The sequence below is a fragment of the Brassica napus genome, chromosome A9 (genome assembly GCF_020379485.1).
Source record: "Brassica napus cultivar Da-Ae chromosome A9, Da-Ae, whole genome shotgun sequence".
Taxonomy (NCBI): Eukaryota; Viridiplantae; Streptophyta; class Magnoliopsida; order Brassicales; family Brassicaceae; genus Brassica; species Brassica napus.
Window position 1 is genome coordinate 18,033,446 of NC_063442.1, and position 12,467 is coordinate 18,045,912.

Below are 12,467 nucleotides of genomic sequence, written 5' to 3' on the forward strand. Positions count from 1 at the left end.
ATAGTATTTTCTGGTTCTTGGTCTTTAATATTTTTTGTGTTAATAGTCCTGATCTTTTATGGGGATTGTAAATTTTGTTTAGTTAGATTTTTCACTTTGTTGGTTTAAAATTTAGGAGATTAAATTATGATAATTGTCTAGCATAGGCATGTATATGTCGTCCACTGCTCACTGTGTTTTAATAAAAAATAATGATCTAATATTAGAAAAAAGTTCCCAAAATTATTATTTAGGATTCCTATTATTTGTAGGGAAAAAAATATTCTTGCACGTTAGAGAAATATAGAAATTCTTGCACGTTAGAGAAATATAGAGGAAGCACTTCATGTCTTCCATGTATTTTCATCTTCAGGTCATGTATATATTATAGCTTACTTGGAGACATAATCAAATGTAATCTGACAAAATATGTCACAATTTTGCATTTCTCAAGACTCGGATGAAATGCAATCTAACAAAATTACATTGGCTGATGGCTCTTTCAAGAATAGTTTGTTTCCTACATCTGTTCCAACCATTTTCCAGTTATTAGAAACATCTTTCACAGAAAGCTATCATATAATATAGAAAAAAGTATTAGAAAAAAAAACAAAAAATTGAAAAAATTGACATTAACTACAGCAAAATTAAATTGCATCAAATAGAAAGTAAAAAATAAAAAATAAACAATATGAGCTTGGTGTCAAGATGGTTGCGCACACAATTCAAGTAGACAGTTTAGCATGTTATATATATGACAGCATTTGTGCAGGATGCAATAAAACTAACGAATGCAAATACTAAAAAAATTCGAGCTTCTAAGACTTCATATATTATTAACAGTATATTTCTTATATAGCAATAACAATATCCTTGTGTAGAGTGACCGTAATATATAAATATTCCTTACATAATTGGCTAATTCTAAATTTCATTTCCAAGCTATACTAAGTTGTCTGAACACAAAAAAGTTGTATGAAAACAAAAAAAAAAAGGCTATACGAAGCTGTCCAAAACTCTATCCTCGTTAAAATACCAACCTGCATCAGATGCCTTCGATTTTTACCATTTGATAAGGCTTCAAGCTTTTTGTTGTTCAAAAATAAAAGAGCATAAGATGGTTACCTAGTTAGTGCTTCAATCAACTAATGTACCTGAGTGCAAAGGATACAAAATTTTACCAAGAGAATTGGTGAGGAAGGAAAATAGCGAGAGAAGTGATCACCACAAAGCTGCACATCATCAATCCTCTTGTTAGTGTGAAAGTACCCAACAATACTCACACCTTAGAGCCATGTAATACTCCACTATCTAAACACAGATAAATAGCAAAAGAATTTATGTTTTTTGCATCGAAAACACATGGATACACACTAAATCTCTCTCAAACACAACTATAGAACAATGTTGCGCTTGTGGTTAAACCCAAAAAAATCCAAGATCTAAATTTTCTATTTTAAAAAGACACACCATTTAGACTTTACTCACAATCAAACAACATACATAACATCAAGGAGACAATTTAATTTCGTAGACGAACTAAAACTCCACAAGCTGTAATCCAAGATCAAAGTTCAGTTTCAAAGCTGATTCAAATCATAAGATGAAGAAGGGAGATTAACCATGATGAGCAAGATCTCGAGAGGAGGAAGGAGAGCGAGGTTAGAGTGAAAGGTGGTGAGACGATTGAGACGTCCTCGAATCTGCTAACAGTGAACAGAGTACCCGCCTTGAGACGGTGGTGCCGGAAGGTGTCGAGACGGTTGACATTACGGTGGCTGGCATGAGTGTCGACTGAATCACATGTGAAAAAGAAAGCCTAATCAACAAACAGTTTCAAGATTTCTCATTCAAAAGAGTTTAAATCAATATCTGAATACAGAAGTTTGGATAATTATGAGTTAAAACGTCCATGTAGTTTAAGAAGAAGCTGTTTAAGAGTTTTAAGAATGAAACACCTTATCATCGAAGAGGATTATGTCAACTCCCATCAACTCGTCACGCTTTTCAGTTTCTGAGCAGCCGCACCTTGACAACGGAAGATCAACAGCCGAATTTTAATTCAGCAAGTAAAACGGAATTTAGTCATTATATATAGAAAGATATTTTAGAATGCAATTGGAGTTGTGAGGATGATTCTCATGAGATGAGGTCTTACCTTTTTATAATGGAAGATCCACCGCTAGGAAGAGATTTAAGAATCTAAGAGGAGATGAATCGAAAACAAAACGACGCCGACATAGACATAGAAACGTAACGAAAGTAATTATCTCCATGATTGCAGACGGAAGAGTCTATGAAACTTGAACAACCTCTATTAGCGACTAACTTAATCACAGTTTCAGAGCGAAGATGTTCGAGGAAGACGACGGCGTGAACACATCTTGCTTTTAGGTTTCAATTAAGGCTTTGGGCTAAATTAACTTGAATATATTGAGGGGTCCATATGATCTTTGAACAAAATCGTGAAATAAAGATCATGGAAGAAAACTTAAAACCGCTGAGAAGTTGGATAGAGACACTGGAAAGGTGTCGAAGAAGAAGAAGGAATCGCCATTGTAGATTTTTTTTTTACTAAGCTGACATGGCATCTTAAGACAATTTGATTGGATGATTTTATTGTCCTACGTGGACACACTCTCTGATGCTCATATAACCCTTTTATTATAGGTTAGATTGTTATTCAATATTTGAGAGATTTTGTAGTAATGTCATTTGATAAGAATTTAATGGAAAATGTCCTATAGAAATGTAAAGAAACAATTCTTTGCCTATATGGAGAGATTTGCTATGAGCGTAGAAAAACACAACATATCATTTCTCCCTCTGCATTTTACGAACTCACGTAATAACAAAAGAAAAATAACATAATCCCTACAAAATAGCATTTATCATAAAATCTCAACAAAATAGTACGTAGCATTTTTAAAAACGTTTTTTTTAATTAGATCTATCTCTCATATAAATCCCTATAAAATAGTTCTTATATATTTCTAAAGAAACAAAACCTAGATCACTTCTCCTATATATATAGAGCACTGCATATCTATTCACAAAGCAAAAATTCCATCTAAAAAAAATATTTTTCCCAAACGTTAAACTACTAGTTCATGGCGTATACTAGTTTTTTTTATCATTAGTTCATGGCGTTTTTTCCAATAGTCTCCATTTATTATTTCATAAATCTTTGTATATCATGAGTTTTTATTTCTGTATTTATATGTTTAATCATTTACGTGTGTATATATCATATAATCTACTTTTATAAAATAAATATTTGCATGTATGTATGTGAAAGAACTAATAAAAGTATATTGTTACAACCAATAAACTAATGTAGTGCTAATTATTATTTTTCTTTCAGTTTTAAGATTAATAAATAATTTCGTGAACTTTTTAAATATACAAAGATTCAAAAATTTCATAGAATTTAGAGGAATTAGTATTCTATCAAATTAATGTATATTCCTTTAAAATCCATCATAAAAAGAATTGGATAAATGCATTAAAATCTCATTAAATCTTTTAAAATACTGCAAAAGTTCTTACTTAAGAATTCTTTCAAATTCAATTACATTCCTTGATTCAATACCACCCCAAGTTCTTGAATTTGTTGAAAGTGTGGATTGTTATCAAAATGTTTCTTGCTTATTAGATTTTTTTCAACTACACTTGTGATGGTAGCCTCAGCAGAGAGGAGCTTTTCAAAATTAAAGTTTCTGAAAAATTGTTTAAGGTTATGAAACGAAAACTGTTTTTAGTGTTTTTTGATTAAAAGAAGTATAAGTTCATAACTTGGTTTGTATCAACAATATCATAAACTGCATTTTTCATATGTTGTGTCGATTTTACTAATTTCTTTTCCAGTGCCTTCCTATAGTGAACAAGACCAATAGCAACAAGCCTAAGCGTAACTTAAGATGACTCACTCCCTGTTTTAGACCATATAAAATCGTTGAGAAGAAGTCCAGTGACAATCTTATGGTCTCATTCCGAACACAAAATTTTTCTCCCTCGTTTGTGTGGTCTCATATTTCACTTGGTTCTAATATCTACGTGATTGGTGAATACATCAAATATTAAATTTGTACCTATCCTGGTTATGTACTCAGAGGTTTTCGATCCTAAAACCCAAGAGCATATGCTAATCCCTAGAGCGGAAATAGTCAGCAAGAGTGACATATTAAAAAAAAACATATTAAAAAGCACTAAGTGGATTTCTACCGACCGGATTAGATGATAGGATATATCAACAAAGAAAAACATATTAAAAAGCTTAGCCTTGGGCGAAAAGAAGTATTTGGGGCTGCTAAAAGTGTGGTAGAGCCGGAGTTGGGTTTGAGTTGAGGTGGCTTTATTCCTTCTTGTGTGGTAGATAACTTACTAGATCCGGAGTGCTTAAATGGTTCGACTCCAAGGAAAGATCCTGAATGGTTTGGATGAACTTCATAAATTACCAAACGGTTTGTATGAACGGTGTGTTAAAGTTGGTTAATTAAGGGGGAATGATTGAAGTTTTGTGGGTTTGATTGGGTTTGAAAGGTTAAGCGGACAAGAGAGGTGGCGTTTTCTCACCGTTAATGTTTGCTATGCATCTCTCTTGCAGGTTACTCTGCTTTGCCATGTTCTTTCAGCAGACAATGTATGGCATATACAACCAAAACGATGTATTGTTTGAAAACTTATAATCCTTCCCAACAAATATATTTTGTTCTTGTATAGAAAGAAATATAAACCACATAACTTAAAAATTAAACAGAGGTTCTAAGCAGAAAGTCTGACATATATTTTAACTGATTAAACAGTTTGCTCAGATAAGCTCAAGAAACAATGCTTCTTGCTTGCTGCTCAATCCAAGATCATTCAGAGTAGACTCACTTTCTCCATCCCCAAACGCATGCCGAGGGTAAGGCCTCACCTGTTTCAAACAACACCATCCGGTTAAGCACTATGTCAGTTAACAAATATCTTTATGAGGGATTTTATTGATAACAATGCACAAGTTTATACCAGTCGGTAAGTCCTGGGTTTCACCACTCTTGCAATGTCTATGAAATCGAAAAGGGACTGCAAAAAGAATGGCATGGATGGTAATTTTTAGTATAAACTTTGAGAAGATTGCAACAGCAAAGCGAAAATAAATTTTGGGGGGGGGAAACTAACTTGGAGTTTATCGGATCTAAGGAATCGGCGGCCATGTCGAGTTCCATCAGGCATCCTGACTAGAAGAGTAATAGCATTCTCTTCGTCTGCTTGCGGTTCCTTTGGCAGAGAAGCTTCTTTTGCTTTTAGTTGCCTCTCTAGCTCCTGCAACAACAGTCCAGTGGAAAAGAGAAAAAACAGTAATCAATAACAAAAGAACCGCCTTCACTAAGATCAATGCGCACGTGGTTTAGCTAAACTTGTTTTAACGCGGTAGTCTTAGAAAGACGCACCTGTTCCTCCTCAAGTTTTCTCTGAGCTTCTTCCTCTTTTTTCTTTTCTTCCTCCAGAAAAGCCTTTCTAGCAGCTTCTTCCTCTAACTGACGTGCCTCGGCATCTCTAATGGACTGCAGTTCTCTATCTCGGTCAGCTTGCAGGGACGCAAGATACTCATCATCCTGCACCATGTTAGCAGCTCACGCAAGTTTTATTATCACCAATATAACCCTCGATAAAACACAAAGGGTTTTGTTAGTCAAGCAGCCAGTACCTGCTGTTCACGTATCAACCTCTGAGCTGTCAATGAAGGCGAGGGTGGACGTGGTGGTGCCCACTGCTGAGGAGGTAAGAATGGACGATGATTATATCCAGTTTCAGGAATGCCACCAAACATGGCTGCTTCGAGCATCACAGCTTCATCATGTTCCTCAGACGAAATGCCTCCCCACTTGAGTATTATATACAAAGAGTGTATCAGTAATGGACTGTATAATAAGCTACTCTAGGATTCTCAACTGTACAGGTACGTTAGTCTGGCCACTGTGTAAGAAACAAAACAGATACTATTGATACCTCGGAAGGAAACCTATTGCCACTGTCCACTGGATTATCTCCTTCAGGACTCCTACTCCGGGAACGGTCAGGGCTAGGTGGGGCCGGAGTTCCAGATGCCACACGTCTTGGCCTGTGTCTATAAAGAGGCTCATCATCAACGTCATCAGAGTCATCCTCAAATGGTGCGCTAGGTGCAGCCAATCTAGACAATATTAAAAACACACAATTTTTCAGGCCTCGCTTTTTGACAAACAACAGCAGATAAACCGCAGAAGTTTTTGCAACTGGAGATATTAAGCTCAGAGATAACACAAAGCGTTACAGGAAGAACCAACAAACCTTCCGTTCAGGGCTTGGGTACTTTCTGATTCTTGAGCAGCAGCAGTTTCAGAAGTTCCTATTTCTGAGGTTGAGGCCTTAAACACTTGATTGCGTAAAGTTTCTTCCTCCGCTGACTGCATTCACACTTATATTAGAAGAGATCAAAGGAAGATGGGAAAAAAAGAAGAGAGAGACGAGACAACCAAAGACCTTCAGTGACATTGTGACGGCTTTTGCTATGTCATCGTCATCTCCCATGTGAGAAGGCCTCTCTTCAGGCAAAGGATGATTTAACCCCTGTAAAACAATTGAAATTTCGAAAAGATTGATAAGCCAAGAAAACAAACCAAAAAAATGCCCATCCTCTTAAGAAAAGCTAACCTCAGCCTCCATCTTTGAGGCCTCAATGGCAGCTCGGATCATCTCTTCTTCCACCTCACGGTAATCTTGAATATTATTGGGTGCAGGTACAACATGCCTAGTTCTCCTAGTTGGTGCAAAAGGAACATCATCATCGCTCTCTTCATCTATAATAACCGTCCCTTGGGCAGCAGGGGCGATAACATGTGCTGTTTCCGTAACATCCTCAATAGTAGGAGCGTCAGGAGATCGTTCTGATGGCCCAGTGCTATCCTTAACCTCTATGGGTATCTGCCTAACCTCCCTGGGATGACTAACGAAGGAATGCGGGCGTGGCATGAGCGGATCCCTATCAAAAATACTTCTAGCGAAGTCTGAATCGAGAAGCGAAAAGGGACCACCCGCTGCATTGAGAAGAGATTGTGCAGCCGGAGGAATCACATCATCAACATCTATGTCCATTGCATCGTCTTCAGGGACATTCACTGGCGCTTCACGTACTCTGCGCAAAGATCATAACACAAAAATAATGATTAAATTTTCAGATGATAAAATCAACGGTGAGATGGATGACATACGCATTTCGATCTCCCTCGATGAAATACGCATTAATAGCTTGATTAAGATCGCCACGATGCTCCTGGAATAACAAAAGAAGAAGGTTAAGCATGAAGCAGTCAGCTCTCAAATTAGAATTAAACCTGAACACTGGCGAAAATCATATAATCAATCGACGAACGAATAGATATGATAAAACGCGAGGATTCAGTAGAGCTAATCGGCAATGTAAGAAGAGAAATCCTCCTAGAATCTCAATCTTCGATTACAACCCTAACCGATCAAGCTAAAGGCATCCGAGATAATCAAGCGATTCGACTAGAGAACCTTTCGTAAATCATATGTAAACCAATCGAGAAACATGAATCGAGATGAGTAATTGGAATCGGAATAACCTGGAGCTTCTGAGCGGCGACGGCGTCAGAAGCGCCGGTGATGCTGATGAAAGTGGCGATTGCTTCCTGATTCGGCGACGCCATGAGAGACGAAGAGGAGAGGAATCGTTGTTTCGCAAGCTGCTGGGAATATAGTTTGTTGGAGTGAGCAAGGGGAAAAGAAAAAGAAGAAGAAGACGAAGAGATTGTGAATGGGTGGGGCTTTGGATCGGCGAAACTCGTCGTTTTAACTTTTTTGGTCTTTTTTGCTTTGGGCTTTTTGCTATTTTGTTGGGATCATTTTTGGAGAATAAAGTGAAGTGTAAACTCTCTTGAAGTTTCTCTATTCTTCTAACTTCTACGCTAACGATAAGTTAAAGGAATCATTATTGTTTAACGTATTTTAACGACTTCCGAGATATCGCGGGATAATAATATTTAAAAGATCTTGTACGGAATGAATTTATAAATTTGAAAATAAAAAATATATATTTAGCAAGTTTCTTTAAGTTTGTTTTTTTTCCATAGTTACCAAATATTTTTATTGTTTTTTTAGTCAACCAAAATTACCAAATTTAACCATATTTATATGTGATATTAAATTTTTTATTCAACTATTATTATGTTGTTGATTGTATTATTTAGGGAAAGACAATGTATATTTCTATTTCTCCATATAGTCAATTAAAATTCACAGATCCAAATCATTTATAAAGATGGAAGTATGATGGTATCATAATGGCCGATACAAATCGTTTATAAAGAATTAGATATTATGTTAAGGTCGTTTATATCCCTATTAACTACTACGAATTGCACTTATTATAAATTTTCTTAATTCCCAAATAAATATACAAATTCTTGCCTTGGTGACAACGTATTTGTATTTTAAATTCTATGGATTTTTCTTAATTACATATTGTCGAATTGTGTATCAAGGCACTTATATTTTATATTTAATCATAAAATTTTAAGTTAATAATCTTTAATTATTTCTTTTAATAAGGAAAATATAACAAACACAAGAGTAAGTCAATTTCCGAGTCGATATTGTGAATAAATTTATCTTATACCGACCACATTATTATTTCTATTTTGTCTGGTTAAATTTAAAACAATTTCCACATCCCTGTCGCAGCAGTTAAAGCTCAGCCCAATCAATTAGTGAACTAGGTTAAGACATGCGCCTTGCACGGAATGAACGTTATACATATAAATTATTTTATATATTATATGTTTCTAACATATTATGAAATAATAAATATATATTGAATAATTAAAAAGTCAGTAACTATTACCTATATAATTAAGTTGGTGCGAACATATAAATAAATTTTATTAATCCAAAAAAATATTTTTTTATATTTGATATGGTATATAATTAAATTTAAATGATAGTAACATATATATAGTATATTTTAATATTAATATTTATTAAATGATGGTTTTTGCTCATGTTTTTTTTATCATGTGTATCTGTTATATCAAAAAAATTAAATTACTGATAACAAAATTTTCATTGTGGGATTAATAGTTTAAGTAATTTATAATATTTTTAAAAATTAATTTGTCAATATTTTTTCAAATTTTTTATCAAAAAAAAAAATTATTCAAAGTAAATTTCAAAATTGAAATATTTATTTATTTTCTTATATGACATATAATTTAATTTAAAATGATATATATACATATATATACATATATATTTTTATAAATATATTATTTTTAATACTTATTAAATGAGACTTTCAACTTATATGATTTTTTAATTATTTGTATCATGTCATAACAAAAATTTTAAACCATAGATCACAAAATTTGAATGTGAAACTTTTAATGGTTTTAGTAATTTATATTCGTTTTTAAAAATTCAAAATATAACATATAAAGAATTTTTTTTAATTTTTATTAAATGGTTACTATGGTTGTTTAATTTATTTTAATAGTTTAAAATTAAACAAATATAATATAAGATACACTTATTTTTATCAAATCTTTTATTATTCAAAGTCATTAATTGTCATATATACTTCAGCCATATTAGGTAATTCTGTAATTTTATTTATGGAAATAATGAAGCACCTTAATAATGTATTTGTGGTTAGTTTAATAAAAAGTTTATTATATATTTAGATGGACCAACCTATTTCTCTAAGAATTCTAAGAATCATTCTAGTGATGACATGTGGCTACAAAAAAATGTTGTTCTGCTTCTCAAATAATATATAGGAGATTACGTAACTCTGCTTTTTGTGTTATTATAACCTTAGGGTGAAAAATTATGAACATTATAATATAATGAAGAGTATATAAAACAATTATATGCATATTTAACATGTATCAGAAAATATCTAATCACTTAGGAAATCAAAAACTTTGCAATAGTTGGTAATTAAAACACAACTTTTGTTATTAATGGACCGGACCAAAACCAAATTGAATAAATTATTGGATTAGGTTTTTAATAATTATGAAAGGTATTCGATATTTGAGACCTAAGTCATATTTCATAATAAATGTTGAAATCATATCTTTACAAAAATATGTACATGTCTGGATTTTTTTTACAAAACTAATATTTTTAGCTTGAAACATTACATAGTGTACGTTGCCATAAAAAAAATTTTCTTTAGTTTCTGCAAATAAAAAATACTAAATAACATATAACTTGCATAGTTGGCAAAAGTATGTCAGCCTCCCCTAAATTATGTTCTTGAGACTTGAGTTATGACTATCTATAAAACAGTGGTATAGAATTGGAAACAAAGTAAATAAGCATGATATTTGATATCTTATAATTAATATTAATGGATTGAAAGTTGCAAAATATTTGAAAAAAACTTGTAACTAAAGTTTATTAATTATTATTATGCACTTTGCTTAATATTTACTACGAATTTTGCCTTTAGTAATATCATCATTGTTACAAGATTTTAGTATATGTAATAGAAATCACTTTTTAAAATTATTGATTATTCATAAAATTATAGAAAATGTAACAAATAATCAAAATCACTTCTCAAATTCTAGTATATGTAATAAAAACTGATAATCCATTTTTGGTCAACATAGTATTATCATCATTGTTACGAGATTTTAGGATTAAATATGATTTAGTATTTATGCTTTTGCACTGATATAAATATTTATAAGATAAATAAATTATGATAATTAATTAATAGTTACTTACATTTTTTTTTAATTTATACGTATAAAGTACATTTTTAGTTAAATATGTAATTTTATGTAGATTATGTAATTGGTTTGGTTATCTATACTATTATTTGCGAAGTAAATTTTTGGAATCGAGCTCTCACGTTAAAAGTTAGACCGGTTAATAACGTTTATACCCTTAATGAATAAAATATATAACTAAACTAAAAATAAAAATGAAATTTTAATTTATCAGATTAGATAATTGATTAAAATTAATAATAGTATGAATTATCCAAAATCTGAAAATATAATTTAAAAAGAGATAATTTATGTATATATTGTATTATTCTCTGAAAAAGTCTTTTAGTAAAAAGTTAAAAACATAAATTATATAACTAAATATTAATCAAATAAAATGTATAACTAAATTAAAAAATAAAAAAGAAATTTTAATTTATTTGATTAAATAATTGATTAAAATTAATAATAGTAAGAATTATCCAAAATCTGAAAATATAATTTTAAAAAGAGATAATTTATGTATATATTGTATTGTTATCTGAAAAAATATTTTAGTAAAAAGTTAAAAACATGATACTATTATTTGCGAAGTAAATTTTTAGAATCGAGCTTTCACGTTAAAAGTTAGACCGGTTAATAACGTTTATACCCTTAATGAATAAAATGTATAACTAAACTAAAAATAAAAACGAAATTTTAATTTATCAGATTAGATAATTGATTAAAATTAATAATAGTATGAATTATCCAAAATCTGAAAATATAATTTAAAAAGAGATAATTTATGTATATATTGTATTATTCTCTGAAAAAGTCTTTTAGTAAAAAGTTAAAAACATAAATTATATAACTAAATATTAATCAAATAAAATGTATAACTAAATTAAAAAATAAAAAAGAAATTTTAATTTATTTGATTAGATAATTGATTAAAATTAATAATAGTAAGAATTATCCAAAATCTGAAAATATAATTTTAAAAAGAGATAATTTATGTATATATTGTAGGGGAAATTACATGTTTACCACTTTCATGGTACCACTTTTCATTTTTACCACCACTAATGAGACATTTTCAAAAATACCTTCTTCATTAAGTGGCAAAAGACTCTTATGCCCTTATTATTTATATATATAATAAATTATTATTTAAATAAAATAAATAAAAAATAAAAAAAATAAAAAAAATAAAAAAAATAAAAAAAATAAAAAAATAAAAAAATAAAAAAATAATTTTTTTTTATGTTTTCGAATTATACTTTTTTAAATTCGAACTTTTTTATAAAAAAAAAATTTTGAATTTTTTTCGAATTTTTTTTTTTTCAAATTTCTTTTTGAAAAACGAAAATTATGTTTGAAACTATTTTTTAAAATTTTTATATATTTTTTAAGTATTTATATATTTATTAGAATCATAAATTTCACATTCCAAAAACCCTACCCCACCCCTCAACTCTAAACCCTAAGTCTAGATTAGTTAACCCTAAGGGTATAATTGTATTTTACCCTTCATTAAAAGGAAGTGTAAAAGTGGTTCGTGTAAACATGAAAAGTGGTACCATGAATGTGGTATTTGTGGCAATTTCCCTATATTGTATTGTTATCTGAAAAAATATTTTAGTAAAAAGTTAAAAACATGATTTATATAACTATATATTAATCAAATAAAATATATAACTAAATTAAAAAATAAAAACGAAATTTTAATTTATTTGATTAGAT

The 12,467-nt window shown here is 30.6% G+C and overlaps 1 protein-coding gene across 1 annotated transcript; it reads right to left on the minus strand.

The window, feature by feature from the left end:
- Positions 1–4,624: 4,624 nt before the first annotated feature.
- LOC106422392 (plant UBX domain-containing protein 8-like) lies at positions 4,625–7,848 on the minus strand. Its single transcript, XM_013863189.3, has 11 exons — positions 7,590–7,848; positions 7,215–7,276; positions 6,658–7,138; positions 6,487–6,573; positions 6,295–6,410; positions 5,974–6,157; positions 5,672–5,848; positions 5,415–5,579; positions 5,143–5,286; positions 4,990–5,046; positions 4,625–4,897 (listed from the first exon to the last, which is right to left on the minus strand). Exons 1-11 carry the CDS (start codon positions 7,671–7,673, stop codon positions 4,790–4,792), a joined length of 1,665 nt encoding a protein of 554 aa, XP_013718643.2. The 5' UTR covers positions 7,674–7,848; the 3' UTR covers positions 4,625–4,789.
- Between the last annotated feature and the right edge of the window lie 4,619 nt (positions 7,849–12,467).